This window comes from Drosophila elegans, unplaced genomic scaffold, assembly GCF_018152505.1.
Source record: "Drosophila elegans isolate 14027-0461.03 unplaced genomic scaffold, ASM1815250v1 contig_208, whole genome shotgun sequence".
NCBI classification, from domain to species: domain Eukaryota; kingdom Metazoa; phylum Arthropoda; class Insecta; order Diptera; family Drosophilidae; genus Drosophila; species Drosophila elegans.
The window spans coordinates 21846326-21866755 of NW_024545578.1; the positions used below are offsets into that span (position 1 = coordinate 21846326).

General features: G+C 44.1%; 6 protein-coding genes across 7 annotated transcripts in view; 2 read left to right on the forward strand and 4 right to left on the reverse strand.

Annotated features, from left to right (window-relative positions):
- Window positions 1–90: 90 nt before the first annotated feature.
- LOC108142863 (SPRY domain-containing SOCS box protein 3-like) lies at window positions 91–1825 on the reverse strand. Its single transcript, XM_017266936.2, has 3 exons — window positions 1330–1825; window positions 472–1033; window positions 91–402 (listed from the first exon to the last, which is right to left on the reverse strand). The coding sequence occupies exons 1-3, from the start codon at window positions 1651–1653 to the stop codon at window positions 260–262; spliced, it is 1029 nt and encodes a 342-aa protein (XP_017122425.1). The 5' UTR covers window positions 1654–1825; the 3' UTR covers window positions 91–259.
- A 650-nt stretch (window positions 1826–2475) lies between these two features.
- Window positions 2476–9430, forward strand: LOC108142580 (putative U5 small nuclear ribonucleoprotein 200 kDa helicase). The gene is made up of 6 exons (XM_017266534.2): window positions 2476–2639; window positions 2738–3433; window positions 3491–8234; window positions 8307–8481; window positions 8538–8820; window positions 8881–9430. The coding sequence occupies exons 1-6, from the start codon at window positions 2595–2597 to the stop codon at window positions 9364–9366; spliced, it is 6429 nt and encodes a 2142-aa protein (XP_017122023.1). The 5' UTR covers window positions 2476–2594; the 3' UTR covers window positions 9367–9430.
- Window positions 9431–10402: 972 nt separating this feature from the next.
- On the reverse strand, window positions 10403–12182 carry LOC108142869 (ATP-dependent RNA helicase glh-2). Its single transcript, XM_017266942.2, has 2 exons — window positions 11943–12182; window positions 10403–11228 (listed from the first exon to the last, which is right to left on the reverse strand). Exons 1-2 carry the CDS (start codon window positions 12058–12060, stop codon window positions 10510–10512), a joined length of 837 nt encoding a protein of 278 aa, XP_017122431.1. The 5' UTR covers window positions 12061–12182; the 3' UTR covers window positions 10403–10509.
- Window positions 12183–13071: 889 nt separating this feature from the next.
- On the reverse strand, window positions 13072–15133 carry LOC108142857 (E3 ubiquitin-protein ligase NRDP1). The gene is given in 6 exon segments (XM_017266928.2): window positions 13072–13624; window positions 13947–14112; window positions 14187–14221; window positions 14224–14630; window positions 14702–14844; window positions 14925–15133. Coding segments are annotated over 6 exon segments (945 nt in total). The 5' UTR covers window positions 15015–15133; the 3' UTR covers window positions 13072–13520.
- An 861-nt stretch (window positions 15134–15994) lies between these two features.
- Window positions 15995–17129, reverse strand: LOC108142235 (group XIIA secretory phospholipase A2). Its single transcript, XM_017265954.2, has 3 exons — window positions 16937–17129; window positions 16704–16863; window positions 15995–16625 (listed from the first exon to the last, which is right to left on the reverse strand). Exons 1-3 carry the CDS (start codon window positions 17024–17026, stop codon window positions 16186–16188), a joined length of 690 nt encoding a protein of 229 aa, XP_017121443.1. The 5' UTR covers window positions 17027–17129; the 3' UTR covers window positions 15995–16185.
- A 315-nt stretch (window positions 17130–17444) lies between these two features.
- Window positions 17445–20430, forward strand: part of LOC108136019 (cAMP-dependent protein kinase catalytic subunit 3) — a 41843-nt gene continuing 38857 nt past the window's right edge. The window contains exons 1-2 of one of the 2 annotated variants that reach the window (XM_041707900.1): window positions 17445–17587; window positions 17649–17720. In XM_041707900.1, coding sequence (XP_041563834.1) covers window positions 17482–17587; window positions 17649–17720 — 178 coding nt within the window. In that variant the 5' untranslated portion in view covers window positions 17445–17481. Of the gene's footprint in view, window positions 17588–17648; window positions 17721–19606; window positions 20417–20430 lie in introns of those variants that run through there. The other variant, XM_041707901.1, reaches the window with a different exon arrangement.

The following is a 20430-nucleotide window of genomic DNA, read 5'->3' on the forward strand; positions in this document are numbered from 1 at the left end:
AATTATTATTTTTACTATCATTATTATTTTTATTATTAATACCTTAGATTTAAAAACATTATAATCACAAGAAAAAGCACATTTTTTTGGTTATGATTTAGTTTCTTTTAATTTCGAAGACGGCTATTTAAATAAATATATTTCAGCCGCTTAACGTAACGCAGATTAAGCGTTGTTTTAACAGCTCTACTTAAAACATTAATCATGACGATCCTTCACATAAATGCATAATTTAATATTTTGATATGGTTTCTAGGTCCTACAGCAGGTAGTGGAAGTACTCGTCGCACATCTCGTGGACGGAAGCGGTGCGCTCCTCGTCACCGCTTTCACTGCGCCGCAACGTGATCTTGTGGGCATTGGCGTACAAGTCGTCGTCGTCAACGCCTGCATCGTCCGTTTCTATGAGTGTAAAATGGTGGAAAGATTGATCGCATCGCTAGAGAAGTGATGGTGACTCAGTGATCTCACCTCGGTATTTTTGCTTGCGTCCCAGCCTCAGCTTGGAGCTGGAGAGCACTGCCTCGTCGCCCAAATCCAATTCTTCTTCGCGGGAGTTGCGCGAGTAACGAACTGGCGGCGCCAGGAACCAGTAGGATTGCAGAATGCCCTTGAGGCCCGGCATCTGACGTAATTCGGCAAGCTTCAGCGGCTGCCGGGACAGAGCTTGAAAGGATCGCAACTGCAGCGTCACCGGCTGTGACGTGCAGTTGATCAGCCTTATCACAGACTTGGCCGCCGTGGAACAGACCATGGGATATATGTTCACATCCGGATCCGTGGGCACATTGGTGTAGGCCACTCCCAGCGATCGGCGGTTCAGATAGAACTCCAGATGGCCCCGCGTCCGATCCAAGCACACTCCAATCAGGCAGCCCTGCGAGAACTTTTGGCCGTAGGGCAGCTGCTCGCCGCAGTGCTGGATACGGCCGGAGTACGAGAAGCCCCAGGACTGGGCATTGGTGCCCAGTGCCGAGACAAAGTGGAACTTGAACTGCCCTAGATTAACGCTCTCCGTTCCGATCCCGAACATCTAAGGCGGAAAAAAGGGAAGACACATTGTTTACATTGAACTTTTGCTGGCTTATCATCTAGTTGGTCTGCCCGCTGAGATTTCCTCGTCCCGCTGCGTCTGTTATCTTATCGCCCGCGTTGTAATCTGTAATCCCTAGTACAATTCAGCCAACAATTAAATTGTTTCCAATGGAATCGAGCACACCAGATGCCGTCGCAGGCAGTGTTCTATTTTCAGACGGCGACTTTGACTGACATTCATCTCGGAGAGCATTCCAACTAGTTGCCAACAGCCAAGTCGGACTGATAACTCACCACATCTGTGCCGGCCAGCGTCGTGATGACGCGCATCTCCCAGAAGTGGACCATGCCAGGTTTTAGGGCCCGTTCTCCTCGCACAATCGCCGTGCCCTGGCTGTAGGTGGGATGGAAGATGACGTCCCTGTCCGTAACAATGGCATCCGATTCGTCTGTGGCATGCCACTTCCAGGGACTCGCATTGCCGGGCTCATCCTCGCCGCAGCGGCACCGAACCAGGTCGGGTATGTGGCCCTTGTGGCTGGTCACCTCCATGGAGTTGGGAAAGGGGCAGTCGCAGAAGCCGGGGTTGCAGGCTTCTTGGTGCGGGGGCAGCAACATGTTGGCACTGGTTCTCACTGGGTTCCCACCTGGTCTCCGGTTTCCTCGATGCTGATGACTTGTGACAGTCGTGTGCAATGATCTCGAACAGTCGACGGACCACAAATGTTTCCAGTTAAACCAGCTGCAGCCTCATATATAAGCTCATGACCGCCGGAATTCGATTTGACTGAACAATAAACAAAAACGATGCGTTGTAAATAGACGCCAGCGTCGCTGCCGGCGTTGACATTAGTGTGACCAAAGCGCTGGATACTATACCAAAAAATACCACTTTCATTTAAAAGAATTACCGTTAGCTATGTGTTTTATATTTAATTAATATAATACTTAAAAAACAGTTTTTTTTGATAACCTTGAATTGAATTAACAAATAAACATCATAGTTTTGTTTACAACAATTAAAGATTTTGAATATATTAAGACATTAAAACTTAAAAAGCATGAATTGTTTTCAAAAAATTGTGATGTAAAATGGGTATAATAAATAATTTAAAAAAATATTTTAAACAGCTATCATCAACTGTTGATTACGTGGTAATACGTACTTTGTACAAAAATTATAAAAAAAATGTGTATTTTAACTTCCAAAAGAGAGTAAAGTAGGTACACAAAGTACTAGTGCAAATATACAAAGTTTGGTTTTTTTTGTTGTATTGCTCGAATTGTGTAATTATTATTTTACTGAAATAGAAATTAAAAACATTTTTTTAAATCAAATAAATAGATATTAAAATATATAGATATACAAGAGTGGACCAAAAAAAAAATACCAAATACAAATCTTTTGTGTGAATGCCACTTCTGTGTGAACGATTCGAATGCAACTCTGTGTGGTGGCCAAACCACAAGCAGCGGCTTTTCACTACAATTTAATTGAGAAATCTATAAAAATAAGTTAATTTAAGTATAAAAAAAACTCTGCAAACTTATTAACAGACATGGCGGATGCCGCAGCACGTCAGCTGCAGTACGAGTACAAGGCGGTAAGTACGGAATCCCGCCCGGAAAAAAACTTTTCCCTGTCCATGCGGCGTCTGCAAAAGATTTCGCAAACATGTAAAATGTGTTTTTTATGTTTCAGAACTCCAATCTTGTGCTGCAAGCCGATGTTCGACTAATCGAAAGACCGCGACGCGATGAGGCCACCGGCGAGGTGTGTTCCCTCGTGGGAAAACTGGACGGGACCCGCATGGGCGATCGCTACCAGCGGACGAAGCCGGAGAAAACGGAGGAGCGCAAGGTGAAGCGCCAGAAGCGAGATGAGGCCCAGTACGATTTCGAGCGGATGAAGGGTGCCACCCTGCTCTCCGAGGGCATCGACGAGATGGTGGGCATTGTCTACCGGCCCAAGACGCAGGAAACCCGCCAGACCTACGAGGTCCTGCTCAGTTTCATCCAGGAGGCTCTGGGGGATCAGCCCAGGGACATCCTGTGCGGTGCCGCCGACGAGATTTTGGCTGTGCTGAAGAACGATCGCCTGAAGGATCGGGAGCGAAAAAGAGACGTGGACAGCTTGCTGGGCGCAGTCACCGATGAGCGCTTCGCCCTGCTGGTCAATCTGGGCAAGAAGATCACAGACTTTGGCAGCGATGCGGTGAACGCATTGACTGCTGCACCCAACAACGAGGAGCAGATCGATGAAACCTACGGCATCAATGTGCAGTTTGAGGAATCCGAGGAGGAGAGCGATAACGACATGTATGGCGAGATTCGCGATGACGATGCCCAGGATGAGGGCGAAGAGGCGCGCATTGATCACACCCTGCATGCTGAGAATGTGAGTCGAATAACTAAACTTAAGTTTCCTCTTAATAATTTGTATTTCCAACCACAGCTGGCCAACGAGGAGGCAGCCAATAATGTGAAGAAGGAGCGTTCCCTGCATCCCTTGGACATAGATGCGTATTGGTTGCAGCGCTGCCTGAGCAAGTTCTACAAAGATGCCATGGTGTCGCAGAGCAAGGCGGCCGATGTGCTCAAGATCCTCAAAGATGCCGCCGACGATCGCGATTGCGAAAACCAACTGGTGCTTCTGCTGGGCTACGATTGCTTTGACTTTATCAAGCAGTTGAAACTCAACCGCCAGATGGTCCTGTACTGCACCATGCTGGCTTCGGCTCAGACGGACAGCGAGCGGCAAAGGATTCGCGAGAAGATGCGTGGAAATTCCGCCCTGGCCAAGATCCTTCGGCAATTGGACACGGGAAAGGCAGAGGATCAGGATGAGGGTGAATCCAGGGGCAGCAAGCGTGGCAAGGGCGATGCCGAGGATGGTGGAGCGGCGGCTGCAGGTCAGGTGGCCGGTGTGCGGCAGCTGCTCGAGTTGGACGAGATGGCGTTCACGCAGGGATCCCATTTCATGGCCAACAAGCGCTGCCAGCTGCCCGATGGTTCCTACAGAAAACAGCGCAAAGGCTACGAAGAGGTGCACGTGCCTGCCCTGAAACCAGTTCCCTTTGATGCCAATGAGGAACTGCAGCCGGTGGACAAGCTGCCGAAATACGTGCAACCCGTTTTTGAAGGCTTCAAGACACTTAATCGCATCCAAAGTCGCCTATACAAAGCCGCTCTGGACAGTGATGAGAATATGCTGCTGTGTGCCCCCACTGGAGCGGGTAAGACCAATGTGGCCCTGCTTACCATGATGCGGGAGATTGGTAAGCACATCAACGAAGACGGAACTATCAATGCGCAGGATTTCAAGATCATCTACGTGGCTCCCATGAAATCGCTGGTACAGGAAATGGTGGGCAACTTTGGACGACGCCTTGCCTGCTATAATCTAACCGTCTCTGAGTTGACTGGAGATCACCAGCTGACCAGGGAACAGATTGCAGCCACCCAGGTGATTGTGTGCACACCGGAAAAGTGGGATATCATCACTCGCAAGGGAGGCGAGCGTACATTTGTGAGCCTGGTGCGATTGGTTATCATCGATGAGATCCATCTGCTTCATGACGAGCGTGGTCCGGTGCTGGAGGCCCTGGTGGCTCGTACCATTAGGAACATCGAGACCACCCAGGAGGAGGTGCGACTGGTGGGCTTGTCTGCCACACTGCCAAACTACCAGGATGTGGCCACCTTCTTGCGTGTGAAGCCCGACAAGGGCCTCTTCTACTTTGACAACAGCTATCGGCCGGTGTCCCTGGAGCAGCAGTATATCGGTGTGACGGAGAAGAAGGCCCTGAAACGCTTCCAGGTGATGAACGAGATTGTTTACGAGAAGACCATGGAGCATGCTGGTCGGAATCAGGTGCTGGTCTTCGTACACTCGCGCAAGGAGACCGGAAAAACGGCCAGAGCAGTGAGGGACATGTGCCTGGAGCAAGATACCCTCGGTAGCTTCCTGAGGGAGGGTTCGGCCAGCATGGAAGTGCTGCGCACGGAAGCGGAGCAAGTGAAGAACACCGAGCTGAAGGAGCTGCTGCCCTACGGCTTCGCCATCCATCATGCTGGGATGACCCGTGTCGATCGTACCCTGGTGGAGGATCTTTTCGCGGATCGGCATATCCAGGTGCTGGTTTCCACCGCCACGCTAGCCTGGGGTGTGAATCTCCCCGCTCACACGGTAATAATCAAAGGAACGCAAGTGTACAATCCGGAAAAGGGACGCTGGGTGGAGCTGAGTGCTTTGGATGTCCTGCAGATGTTGGGTCGTGCCGGAAGACCGCAGTACGACACCAAGGGCGAGGGTATCCTCATCACTAATCACAGCGAGCTGCAGTTCTATCTCTCCCTGCTTAACCAACAGTTGCCCATTGAGTCGCAATTCATATCCAAGCTTCCGGACATGTTGAATGCGGAGATTGTGCTGGGAACCGTCCAACATCTGCAGGATGCGGTTAACTGGCTGGGATACACTTATCTGTACATCAGGATGCTGAGAAATCCCACGCTGTACGGAGTTTCTCACGATGCCATAAAAGCGGATCCGCTGTTGGAGCAGCATCGAGCGGATCTCCTGCACACTGCAGCCTGCTGTCTGGAGCGGAGTGGTCTCGTGAAGTACGATCGAAAGACGGGACACTTTCAGGTGACGGATCTGGGGCGGATTGCCTCTCACTACTACCTGACCCACGAAACCATGCTGACTTACAATCAGCTGCTGAAGCAAACTCTCAGCGAGATTGAGCTGTTCCGCGTATTTTCTTTGTCCTCCGAGTTTCGACACATTTCCGTCAGGGAAGAGGAAAAGTTGGAGCTGCAAAAGCTAATGGAACGAGTACCCATTCCAATTAAGGAGTCCATTGAGGAGCATAGTGCCAAGGTTAACGTCCTGCTGCAGGCATATATCTCTCAATTGAAACTGGAGGGCTTCGCCTTGATGTCGGACATGGTGTTCATCACCCAATCCGCTGCCCGTTTGATGCGGGCCATCTTTGAGATTGTGCTGACCCGCGGATGGGCTCAATTGGCAGACAAAACGTTGACGCTGTGCAAAATGATCGACCGCAGGATGTGGCAATCGATGACACCACTCAGGCAGTTCAAGAAGATGCCCGATGAGATTGCCAAGAAGCTGGAGAAGAAGCACTTCCCTTGGGGAAGGCTCTATGACTTGGAGCCCCATGAACTGGGTGAGCTGATAAGAGTGCCCAAGCTTGGCAAAACCATCCACAAGTTTGTGCACCAGTTTCCCAAGCTGGAGCTTTCCACGCACATTCAACCCATAACAAGGGGAACACTAAGAGTAGAGCTCACCATCACCCCAGATTTCCAATGGGACGAGAAGGTGCATGGCGCGTCCGAAGGTTTCTGGGTCTTAATTGAAGATGTGGACTCTGAACTCATTCTCCATCACGAGTTCTTCCTGCTGAAGCAAAAGTATTCCCAGGACGAGCATCAGCTGAAATTCTTTGTGCCAGTTTTTGAGCCACTGCCACCGCAGTACTTCCTCCGGATTGTCTCGGATCGGTGGATAGGAGCAGAGACCCAGTTGCCCGTCTCCTTCCGACACTTGATTCTGCCCGAGAAGAATATGCCACCTACGGAACTGCTGGATCTGCAACCGCTGCCCATCAGTGCTTTGCGGCAACCCAAGTTCGAAGCGTTTTACTCGCAACACTTCCCGCAGTTCAATCCCATCCAGACGCAGGTCTTCAACGCGGTCTACAACAGCGATGAGAACGTCTTTGTGGGTGCACCAACTGGATCCGGAAAGATGACCATTGCAGAGTTTGCCATTATGCGCTTGTTTACCACTCAAACGGATGCCCGATGTGTGTACTTGGTTTCGCAAGAAGCGCTGGCCGATCTGGTCTTTGCTGATTGGCATGGAAAGTTTGGTGCACTAGACATAAAAGTGGTTAAATTAACGGGCGAAACCGGCACCGATCTGAAGCTAATTGCCAAGGGACAGCTGGTGATCACCACTGCGGACAAGTGGGATGTGTTGTCGCGCAGATGGAAGCAGAGGAAGAACGTGCAACTGGTTAACCTGTTCATTGTGGACGAACTGCAGCTGGTGGGCGGCGAGGATGGTCCTGTGCTGGAGATTGTATGCTCTAGGATGCGCTACATTAGCTCGCAGATTGAGAAGCAGATCAGGATAGTGGCCTTGTCCGCCTCACTGACCGATGCCAGGGATGTGGCCCAGTGGCTGGGCTGTAATCCGAATGCCACCTTCAACTTCCATCCAAGTGTGCGGCCCATTCCGCTGGAGCTGCACATCCAAGGATTTAATGTCACCCACAATGCCACCAGGATAGCCACAATGTCCAAGCCGGTTTACAATGCCATTCTCAAGTACAGCGCCCACAAGCCTGTGATTGTTTTCGTCTCGTCCAGAAAGCAGGCCAGACTCACGGCTATTGATGTGCTGACCTATGCCGCCTCGGATTTGCAGCCAAATCGATTCTTCCATGCCGAGGAGGAGGACATCAAGCCATTCCTGGAGCGAATGACGGACAAGACTTTGAAGGAGACCTTGGCCCAAGGTGTGGCCTACCTCCACGAGGGACTGTCCGCCTCCGATCATCGCCTGGTCGAACAACTCTTTGACTCCGGAGCTGTGCAAGTGGCTGTTGTCTCCAAGGACCTGTGCTGGGGCATGAGCATCTCGGCTCACTTGGTGATCATCATGGACACACAGTTCTACAATGGCAAGAATCATTCGTACGAGGATTATCCCATCACCGATGTGCTGCAGATGATTGGACGAGCCAATCGGCCCAACGAGGATGCGGATGCCAAGTGCGTGCTGATGTGCCAGAGCAGCAAAAAGGACTTCTTCAAGAAGTTCATCAACGAGCCGCTGCCCATTGAAAGTCATTTGGATCATCGAATGCACGATCACTTCAACGCAGAGGTGGTGACCAAGACCATTGAGAACAAGCAGGATGCCGTGGATTATCTCACCTGGACGTTCCTGTACAGGAGATTGACCCAAAATCCCAATTACTACAATCTGCAGGGCGTCACGCATCGCCATCTGTCCGATCATCTATCGGAGTTGGTGGAAAATACGCTCAGCGATCTCGAGCAGTCAAAGTGTATCAGCGTGGAGGACGATATGGACACTCTGCCACTTAATCTGGGCATGATTGCGGCCTATTATTACATTAACTACACAACGATTGGTAAGTTGGCAAATGTTTACCATTCAATTATCTTTATTTTAGCCTAAAACGTTTGTTCTTTTTCCCCCTTAGAACTCTTCAGTTTGTCATTGAACAGCAAAACGAAAGTGCGTGGCCTGTTGGAGATCATTTCATCTGCCGCTGAGTACGAGGATGTTGTGGTCAGGCACCATGAGGAGCAGGTTCTACGCACTCTGTCGCAGCGACTACCAAACAAGCTCACCGGGCCCAATGAAACGGCTCCAAAGTAAGTTGCTCTTACTTTACTTACACCGGAAAACAACTAAACCCATCACTTTTCAGGTTCAATGATCCACACATTAAGACCAATTTGCTGCTGCAGGCTCATCTTTCGCGATTGCAATTGGGACCGGAACTGCAGGGTGACACGGAGCAGATACTTAGCAAGGCAATCCGACTCATCCAAGCCTGTGTGGATGTGCTGAGTTCGAATGGCTGGCTTTCGCCGGCTGTGGCTGCCATGGAGCTCGCGCAGATGGTCACACAGGCCATGTGGACCAAGGACTCGTATTTGAAGCAGTTGCCGCACTTCAGTCCCGAGATTGTCAAGCGATGCACAGAAAAGGTGAGAAAAACATATGCAAACATCTTAATTTTACTTATTTGCTTTGTGTGTATTTTTTAGAAAATCGAAACCGTTTTCGACATCATGGAACTGGAGGATGAGGACCGCACCCGCCTGCTGCAGCTCTCCGATTTGCAAATGGCCGATGTGGCCCGTTTCTGTAACCGGTATCCCAACATTGAGCTCAACTACGAGGTGGTGGACAAGGATCGCATCAACTCAGGCTCAACCGTCAATGTGGTGGTTCAATTGGAGCGTGAGGATGAAGTGACCGGCCCAGTCATCGCACCCTTCTTCCCGCAGAAACGCGAAGAGGGATGGTGGGTGGTCATCGGTGATCCCAAGACCAACTCCCTGCTCTCCATCAAACGGCTCACGCTGCAGCAGAAGGCTAAAGTCAAGCTGGACTTTGTGGCCCCCAGTCCGGGCAAACACGAGTACAAGTTGTACTACATGAGCGATTCCTACTTGGGTTGCGATCAGGAGTACAAGTTTTCCATCGAAGTGGGTGACTTCCAGTCGGAAAGCGAGAGCGAGTCGGATTAGTTATGTTAAGGAACATTAGTTGGGCATAGTCGCGCAAATAAAGATCAACCATTTTACAATTTAATCCCATTAATTGTAGCAATAATTTGAAAACGATTCTTAATTTTTCTGTTAGCAAAAACTAATTTTAAAAGCAACATTGGGGAAACTAAAATTTAAATCAGTGCTGTTTTATACTGTTTGTGTAATGCTCTGCCGGTGCTTTGCTGCTGCTCAGCCGCCAAAAATTATGGAATATGAAGCTAGTTTTCTTACAATTTGGTTATTAAAAAGCTGAATTACAATTCAGGGACACTATAAGTCTAATATGAAAACCGGTAAGACCCAAGTCCTTAGGTGACTTGTAAGCTTTAAAACAAAAATATATTTGTAATTATTGTTAAAAACCCCAAGAAATAAAATCAATCAAATTTGCAATGTCGCTAATGGCAAGACTTTTCCTAGTCACAAAGAAAAGTAAATATTTCCCGCTTATCAGGCATATGAAACCCAAAAACCAAATTTTTTTTTTACAAATTGCCTTTTTTTGAGAAACAAAATCATTTTTAAGGTATTATCCGCTAAAGAATTCGTTGTTATTGGTTTTCTACTCAAAGTGTTAGGTGTCACAACAGAAGGGTATCCAAAAACGCAAATTCTTCAGCAGAGAAAGACCGAATATAAACAGACATTTTTTAGAGAAGAATGATCAAGCAATATTCAGAATATGACTGATTTATACTTTAAAGGCCGAAAGTCACACTTATAGACTTTACATAAAAATAAAAAGGTCTTCGATAACTTTAAATTTTAAAGAAATGAAATACAAGTCTCAAATTAACTGCTATTTTGTGCCTTTAATATTAAAATGTTTTTGCACAAAACAATGTAAGGCATCAAAATGCTTTTAATTACTTATTAACCGAATTCTACACTTGATTTTGGAACGATGCCCATCTTAAGGATTTGTCTAAAAAATACTTTAGTTTGTATTATTCAATATTCAAGGGCTTAAGTATACTCACCATTAACTGCCTATCAATTATTCCAATTAATGTTCGACTCAATCATAAATTTTTATTTGCATATTTTAGACATTTGCACATAGGATTGCTGACAATGGATTAACTTGGAGGTATTTTCCCTGCAAAGTGCACCATGCTCTTAGCGGCTCACGGAAACCGCCGATCCGTGGCTACTGCCCCGGTTGGCTCCTCCGTTGGCGAAGGAGTTGCCGGAGCTGAAGTTGATCGTCTGTCCATTGGGCAGATGATACACCTGACTCAACGAGGCACCTGCCGCATTATTGGACCCAAAGGGACCGAAGTTCTGGGACTGAGTAGCCGTGCTGGCGGAGGAGGCACCGAAAGATCCATTTGCACTCTGCGATTGGAAGCCCTGCGCCTGTCCAATGGCCGCCGAGGAGCCGGAGTTCAGTCCATTGTTGTAGTTATTGTGGGCAGCCCCATTTGAGGCGGCCTGCTCCTGGTTGTAGCCATTTGGTCCGAGTGGTCCCAATGGATTCAACTCAACATTGGCGTTGGCATTGCCGCCATCCGGTCCGGCTCCAACATCCACGCCCGCCTTGGTTCCTCCAGCTCCGGCCGATGTGCCTGCCTGCACATTTATACCAAATCCTTGATTACCACCGAATCCCTGATTGCCGCCAAATCCCTGATTACCACCGAAACCGTTGCCGAATCCAGGATTTCCGGCATACCGATCACCGAATCCTCGCTGACGCTGACGCTTCACCCGCTTGTGGGTGACTCCTGATCCTTGATTCAAAACGGAACGAACGCGTCGCACTTGAGGGTTCGATTTCGGTTTGATGTACAAGGCAGATTCCACCACTACTTCCTCAATAGTGGCGCCTTTGGAGGCTGTAAGAAACGATTAAATTATAAATATAGATATCAGACTTTAGTAAATTATTGCCTTTTTTACTTAAAGTAGCTAAGAATACTTATTTTTTTAAATCTATGTTTGAATTTGTTATTTAACATTTTAAAACTGAATGATTTTAATGAAACTTGTTAAAAAACTCGTTTGTACATTAGGTCGGTTTTGTTATAAGAAATTTTAATCTCAGATAAAAACAAAAAAGAAATTCAATTTATTGATCCCATCACGATTGTTAAAGTGACAAGGTTGAAAATAAAATATTTGATCAAAGGCAACAGTACGTATGAGTGATAAAATTTAAAGTCAATGCATTTTTTCTATTTTTTCTTTTTTGCAAGAGTAGAATCTTAGATTTTTTCAAACAAAAATATGCCTATAAAAACAATGATTAAAACAGGACTTAAACAAAAATATTAATTCCACAAAAAAAAGAGGTTTAAGAAAGTTTTTGTTTAACTTTAAACAAACAAAAATCAAAGATAGGTTATTTTTGTAATCTTCAAATTCTGTATACGCTAGGCTATATTTATTCTGTGTACAGTGTTAAACGCAATTACAAAATTTAAAACACTTAAACAACAGATTTTGAGACTTCTGAAGCATTATTAAATTTCTTATTCCATGATGCCAAGTTTGGAATTCGTCTGAGCAAATATATATAGTTAATTAATTAGTTAAGCCTCCAGACTTACGCAAATCCTCCTCTCCGGTCTGGACCTGCTTCTCGTTGCGCTGCCTCAGTTGGGGGTATGCCGACGCAACTCCCAGGCAGATGAGGGCCACAATGAGCACCGGAACTGACAGATTCATTTCGGATTCTTCGATGGGTTTTCTTTCGGGGATCGCAGCTGGACACGTCCGCTAGCCAGGCCGCTTCGCGATCAACTGTGGGATGCCGATCGACATCAACTCTCACTTTTCAATCGCCATGGGGGCGTCCCTCTTTTGTCGATCGGAGGGCGCTAATTGCTTCTATCAATATTCAAGATGTTTTGGCAAATTCAACAAAAAAAAAAAAAATAAAATAAACGAGACAAAAACTGGCTTGTATAATCAAACGATTTTTGGCACATGTAACCAGATGCAAACATTTAATAATGTTGTATTATGTAGGAAAAAAACAACAGAACGGGTGTACAAAAGCCGAAACCGGTTAGCATCCAAAACTCGTGGAGGAACTAGTTTGGTTTTCTTTTGTTTATTTTTTTTTTTTTTAGCTCGGCGGTTGCTTCTTGTTTTTGTTGCTGTTCGATTTCCTTTTCGGGAAACAGATGTTGCCCAGAACTTTTACGGGTCGCAAGAGCGGAGGCGGAGTGATCTCCCCGATGTGTTGGTGCCCACGAGTGGTGGGCATCCCAGTGAACTTCTGTCTGGGATTTTCGAAATGCAACCGCTTGTCTGCCCTTTCAGCTGATAAGAAACCAGACCCATTCGTTTAACTTGAGTAATCATTTTTATTACTATTCCTAACCACGAAGTTGAGACAAACAATATAGAATTTTAAGAAAAAGGTGAAGTGTGATTTGAGAATGCGTATTCAATTTGGCTAGCAGTCAGAAATAGTCTTCTTTTTAGAAAAATGAATAAATTTATTTTTAAAACTACACATACCAACATTACAATTTTTTTATTTTTAGGAAGTAAACAAAAAATTTCTTTGCCTTGTGGTTCAAAACAAAGTCTAAAATTATTTAGCCCACAATTTTTTTTTGTTTTATCAAGGCAAAGATTTTACGACAAATTGAGAAATAAAAAAATCTACGTAAAAATCAAATATGCAGCACGTAATGTAACAAATATTAAGCATATCCGTAATTCAAGTACATTTGTTATTATTTATTTTTTACATGTATTCTAAAAGTATTGACCATTTTGTCAGAACTTAAAGTAAGGTGTGCAATAAGAATTGAAACACGGATTAAGACACTCACAGCTACCTTTCATAAAAATTAGTTGAAGTGAACGATAACAAAGGGTTAAGTGTTGAGATCGCTTAATCAAACATTTATTATTGGGTATGCGATTTTTAATGGAATATGCGAAATTGTTTACGAACTAAATGGAAAAAAAAACAATGATCCAAAGTAAATGTATAAATTTTTGTACAACTTGAAAGTCGTCATGAGGCGCTTGAATGGTACGCTTTTCGAGCTTTTCCTTACACTATTGCTTCGATTGCTTACACTTAACTTAAGGAATCAACAAAACTGAGCACTGTTCGATATAGTTAGCAGTTAACCTAGGATAAGTGGTTAAGCAGCGACTTGGGCCTACTCGATTCCATGGGCGAAGATCATGACCAGACCGGGATCGATCATGACGTCCTCAGTCATATGGAGGTTGTCGCAGCTCAGGACGAGCACAGCTTGCTTGCCTGTGGATAAGTACATTAATATGTTTAGCTTGATATCAGAAATAAAGCTTCTTACACAGGAACAAAAATCAAATCTTTTGAAATTTCCACAAACCCATTTTTACTTTTCCGTGCTAATTGGGTGCGCCTGACTAAAAAGCCCAAACAAACCTATGTTCCATTTTATACAGGTAGTTTAGAATACGATAATGAAATAATCAAATATTTCGCTAAACCGCGGAACCTGCAGCTGACGGGACATAAGTTTGTAAGAAACTTCTACCAAGGAGCACCTAATTATAATGGAAAAGTAGAAATGGTTTTGGCTGTGTACCTGTGTTACCTGGAATGCGTCGACACACATAGTTGTCGTAGATTCTACGGTTGGTTTGTCGCGTTTCCAGGGAACTGAGTCCTCGTGGCCAACGTCGCTCGTGGCAGAATTCCATGAGACTATCCAGGATGTGTGGCGGACAGCCCGACTCGGACAAAGCGCGCTTGATCATCAGCTGTAAGATTTGTAAAAAGTTAAGCTACACAATGTCCCAAGTATACAAGTATATATATATTTTCTATTCTCCACCTGCAGTGCATCGTCGGGCGTAGAGATCATTCCCCCCAGCGTGTGACCCTGGCTCGGGGCAGCGTGCTGCTCCAGCGGATCACCTCGTCGCGCTCCATCTGGTCGGCTATGGCTCGCATCGCAGGATTGGAGACGCGCATGGCACGCATAAAGTCCTTGAACAGCTGCAGTTCCCGTTTCAGTTCGTTGATGGTCAGCTGCTGGTCGGTGAGCTCCGACTTGAGCTCGCCCATCTTCTCGGTCTGCTTGACGATCAGCGTGCGCAGCTCCCGGACGCAGTTGTGATCCTTTAGCTCATCCTTGGGTATGTCGAAGCCGCAGCCTTTCTCGCAGGGAAACGGACGCTTTGGGTTGTGGATGCACTCCTCCAGATGGGAATTGTAGGCATCTAGTTTGAGGACGGCCGTGCAGCCGTAGGGGGCATTGTCACAGGTAATTGACAGTCTGGTTGGCAAGAATTAAATGTTAGTTTTGGCACAGCACAGAAGGAGGAGGAGGAGGTGGGTGTTCCTCACCTGGACAGTAAATTGCGCAATATGCGAGGAACTGCACGCAGGTTGGCGGTGGTCAGGGCGTTGCGATCCACCGGACAGGTGGGCTGGCGGGTTAGCCACTCATTAATGCACCCGCGACAGAAGGCGTGTTCGCACATCACGGCCTGAATCGGTAAATATATTATAATACATATGGTGCATTTGGGTATATGTGTACTTTGCACGAACTGCAAACAAAACAAACCTGAAGCGGATCCTCCAGCACGCCGGAGCAAATCGGGCAGGTGAGTTCTTCATCTACCTCCCCCTGAAAGCGATTCACATCGTAGCCCATCTTAGGTCCTCAGCTCGCTGGCCATCTGCATAAAATTCCGTTTATTAATAAGTCTTTTCTGCGGATTGCAAAATCTTTCGCTGCGCTTGTTTCGTTTCAGTGTTGTGCGGTGTATAAATAAAAGCAGTGTTGGAGAATAGTGTTGGCACGTCAGCATTTTTCCGTCAAAATTGGCTATTTTTTATATATTTATTAGCTTAAATTATATATTTAAGAAAGCTTAATTATTTTAAGGCACCTTTAAAGATCTGTCAGCATATACACTGATAAAAAAATGGAATAGTATAAATAAATATCTGATTATTGAATTCAAATTTTCATAATTCATATGTATATTAAATATTAAATCATAATTTAAAATTCAATGCGTATTAAATTGCACGATTTAATATTAAATACTTTAATTAATGATGAAAATATTATATTAAAAGTAATTCCTATTTGATATCAACACATTTTAATTATACTTAATAAGGTTTAAATGTAAATTCAAATTTCAGATATTAAAATCAATTTAAAAAAATCAAATGCAAAAAATTCTAAGTCATTTAATTTTAATATTAAAAATAACTAAAAGCCGAAATGGTCTAAAATTGAAGACAAATATTTAAATTGGGTACAAAATATTTGTATTTACAAAGTTTTTTACCAGTGTAGGTATGTACCTTTGTTTTGTTATGTTTAAAATGATTGCTTTTTTATTTTGTTAAACGTGTTATCCCCAGTTTTTTTTTCAAATTTTTAATATATAAATGGTTTTTACTCAATATAAAAGGACTTTCGTACCATTTGCCTGAAAGTATTTAAAAAATATTTGGCGGGCTTATAAACTTTTCAAATAATTATGTACACGTATAAAATAAGTTTTCCAAAAACATCACATCCTAGCACATTTGAGTTAATAGACCACGTCAATTTAAATCAGTTTCTATGGCGATAAAACATCAGAAATATTTTTATAAATAAAACATTTTTCTTATAAGTAAAAATATCAATGTATTTAACAGTCTGAACTGTTCGCATGCCACAATTTGGTATTCAATTATGAAATTCGTCGAAAGGAGTCCAAAGGCTATAGACACCCGTTCATAAACTAACACAACACAGGTTAACGAAAACATTTAACGTGCACTTATCTAGATAATACCCCATGTGCCCCGCACCCTAGAGACTATATCTCATTCCGATCCTTCCAGCCGTACTTCTGGCGCTGCTGCTTCTCCCTGCTGCTGCCCTTGTTGCTGTTTCCATTGTAGGAGGAGGTCTTTGGGGGAACACAGTAGCAGGATCTCTGCTGGGAGTCCAGATAGGACCTACAGCCCAGAGTTAGGGTGCCGGTAAATAGCATCTTGGCAGCCGCCTTGCATCCCTTCATCATAAGATCGCTGGCAATGGACTTCTCGTAGCTATCACAGTATTTGTAGAGGCACCTCTTGAAATCCAGGTCGCACAGCTCCTTATCGCTGTTGCAGGTGTCGTAGCAAATGTCATGATCATTGCAGCATGTTTCCATTTCCTTGGCGGGCAGGTAATCCGTGCTGATCCTCAAGCCCAGCGAACCACATCCGTCGGCCGTGGGGGTATAGAACTTATTCTGCACCGCCCGAGGCGCTGTAAAATCGATCATACATGGAGTATATGTATATATAGACGCCGGGAAATTTACATAATTCGATTTGCGTCACATACCTGGTCCTCCGATATCCGGCGCGGGGCATTGGTATACGCAATTCTCGTCCACTGCCGCATCGAATACCTCGTGAACCGTGCGAAATTTGCGCACCAGAACTATTAGGTTCTTGAACACGTCACCAAATATTGCCTCCGCCGCTATAATGGCATCCCTTAGCTAAAATCCGGGGAGAGAGATACAGGAATACAGATATCATCTATTACAGATTCCCAAAGATGATGTGTCTTACATGGACTATTGTGCTGGATCCGTAGCCGGAATAGGCGTATGTGAGGAAAGTTAGTAGGTATATGGCCACCTTCATCCAGGAGAACTGCATTTTTGGCTTATCTTATTTGTTTTCCGTTTGAAAAAGGTGAGATATTTGTTGTGAGCGCATAATAATAAACTATCCTAGAGATTCTTTTTGCCGTGTGACCAGGGTCAAACTGTTGAAATATACTAACCGGTTCAGGAAAATATACCAACTTAAATACTTGGTAAATTTAAAAACATAACGGAAATATACCACTAAAATAACCCTTTGAAAACAAGAAGTCATCTTTACTTATTGCTTAATTTGTTATATAATGTTCAACCACTATTGTTTTAGGTACAATATTTCATTCATATTTTGTTAAAAAAAGGTAAAAGTAATAATTGTATATTTTCATACAGTGGTGCCATCTGCTACACGAGTAAATACCAAACATCTGGCAACTCCTCGCACTAAGTAATCGAACTATCGGGAGGGAAAATTCAAAAAGTGGGCTTAGGAAATAATATTTTATTCTAATGGAAGTTCAATATGTTTTGGACCGTATTTTATTAGCTTACAGGATCGCCACAAGCTTTTTGGCAAAATTTGCGATCAATTTTTACTATGCCTGCTGGAAGCAGAGTAAGTTTGCATTGAAAAATTATATAAAAAGGCCAGAGATTTAAGTCATTTTGCTTGACAGGCTGGCGTAACCATGACAAGGCTTCCGGTCTGCGGACAGGATTTGCCCCGCCCTCTTCGCCCACTCAAGGAGGTGAGTGCACAACGTCCTTGCCCTTGACAAGTGGACTGCAGCAGCCGCAGTGGCAAAAGAAACAACAACAACAACAACACACCAAATTAAAACCCTAACTTGCTGACATCTCGTGCCTGCCTTCGCTTAATTATAACATCAAATTGAAATGCACACGGCAATTGTGTGCGTCACCTGAAATGTGACTGCGGCACGCAGGCGTCACTCGTAGTCGCATTCGCATTCGTATACGTATTCGTATTCGTTTGCACCTGACCTTGTTGGCCTTTATTACAACGGCCAACAAAATCAACATACATAAACATGCAAACGCAACACCCGAAAAGCGTTAAAGAGGCGCTCTCACTGTTTGCTTACACTGGCAGAGCCAGAGGGCTCGTAAATACACAAAACATATTTCCCAGATTTTTCCAGTACCGCTGCTGCCGCAATGTCTACTGAAAACAAACAAAACACTGAGGGAAAACACCACCCTCTATTAAATCAGGCATAAACTCTTGATTGGCTCTTCATTCAAAATGGTTAACAATAAACCCATTCACACATTTCTAAAAACACTTAAAAATCATTATTTACTAAGATCTTTAGAAAATATTTAAAAGTTTTTTTATAAAGTTTAGTTTTAGCTTAGCTTTATTTTAACGATTAAAAATTTGTTTTTGCAGCGCTGCTTATGAAGTGCCTACAAAAAACAAACAAAAAATTAAAGTGCTCCCCCTGTAGAATCGGTTATAAAATGTTTGATTTAAGATGATTTCATTCAGACATTGAACTTTTCTATTATAAGAAATATAAAAAAAATTCTTATTTGTGTGAACCATATTTAAATAAATATTTCTTCGAATTTCAATGCAGGGAAATTGACTGCTAAAATCCCAATACTAAGGGAAATTCCCCTTTTAAAGGTTCCAGTTTTTGTACCGAAGAAATGTCTGCTGATAACAAGCAAATCTCATGGGGAAAATATGTTACTTAAATTCAGGTATAAGCATCTTGATTTGGTTTTAGGTCAATATTTCTAAATAATATGGGCTTAGTCATATATTTCTAATAATACTGTATATACAAACAGAATTTTTGACGTTAAAGGTGAAGCAAAAGAGGCAAGCGTTATAAATCCAAGTTAATATAATTAAAAGTCTTAATCCAATTTAAAAGACGATTATAAAGAATTGAGTTATTTTACCCTAGTAAAGCGTATTTATCTTTCTCAGTTATTTTTTCAGCGGCTCAGCGGCTTTAGTGGTTTAGTGCGCTTTAAATTAATAATATAAACCATCGCTGATAACAGACCACTTTTTCTGATCCTGTTTTAATTTTCAGAACTCGTAAAATTAATCACTGAGATAAAGTTATTACCTGGTTTTTGTAGAATACTGGAGCTTACAATTTTCTTTTATAGTTTTAAAGTAAAAAAAATATTATAGTTATAAAATTTTAGAAACTATAATTAAAGTTTATGATTGACAATAGAAAAACGTGATTTTGGTTTATGTGTATTACGGATAGATAAATTTGGTTTGGGGATGTTGTCAATTAGCCGGGTACACTATTCCGGCCGCCTTATCGCCGTCGTGTCCGCCATGTCCTGCGGCGATGATCCTGTTGCCGCCAAACCGTTTAGGCCCTCAAATGGAACAACACTCGAGACACTTGGCCAAAACCAAACAGTCGCACACATGGAGATGGAGAGCAAACACAAACACAAACACATCCGCCTCCGTCCATCTCCGAGCATCATTATTATCATCATCGTCGGCGTCATCATCATCGGCCGCTGCCCAGCCCCCTCCTGCCCGTTCCGCCCCCTTTTCCGAACGACCACGACGGCGACGCCGACGGCGACGTCGAGAGCTGTGGCAAGCGATTCGCAGATTTTACGTTTCAGTTTCGTGCAAAACGTGGAAGCGGCTGGTCAACCCAAGAAAAAAACACCACAGAATCAAGCTAAAGAAAATTGGAAAACTCGGCATTGGTCTAAAGGTTTCGCAGAAAAAAAAACAATTCAAATTGCCCGAACGTTAGTTTTGATTAATAACGTTTAGCAGCAGTAGTTTGCATAGTGCTGGCTAAACGCAGAGACTAACGAAAAACAAAGAAAAACTGCAGGCTGCGGCTGCCAAACCGGAAATTCTAGATCTCTTGGATCTCACGATCCCAGCGCATAAACAAAACAAACAAAACAAAGCGGCACTTTTTGCAACAAAAAACGATCAAAAAAAAAACCAAACGTAAGAAAAACCCACGAAAAAAGTGACACAAATAAAGCAAAGCGCGATCGGTGTGTCCAGTCGATCTGGTACACCTATAATACCACCATATACCTCTACCTTTACCTATACCTATAGGCCCCCTGAGAAACGCTGAGTGTTGAGTTTATTTCTGTTTCTGTTTCTGTGTCGGCTTCAGCTTTTTTTTTGTTATTATTGCTGGCCAAAAACGAAGGAGAACGAAAAATCGTCGGCAAATCGTGGAAAATCGTGCGCTCTTAAAGTAACATATTTATTTTTAACAATTTCGCAAGCGTTCAAATTTTGCTCCAGCAAAAAATCAGAACTCAGAACTCAGAATTCAGAAACCAGACAATCGCAAAGCAGAACAAAAACAATAAATAGATCGGCGGCGCGATCGTTAAGAAAAACCAAAACAGCGGCGGCAACGGCCGGCGACTTTGGCTCTTAAAATTAAGTTTGTTGGTGAGTAATCGTTA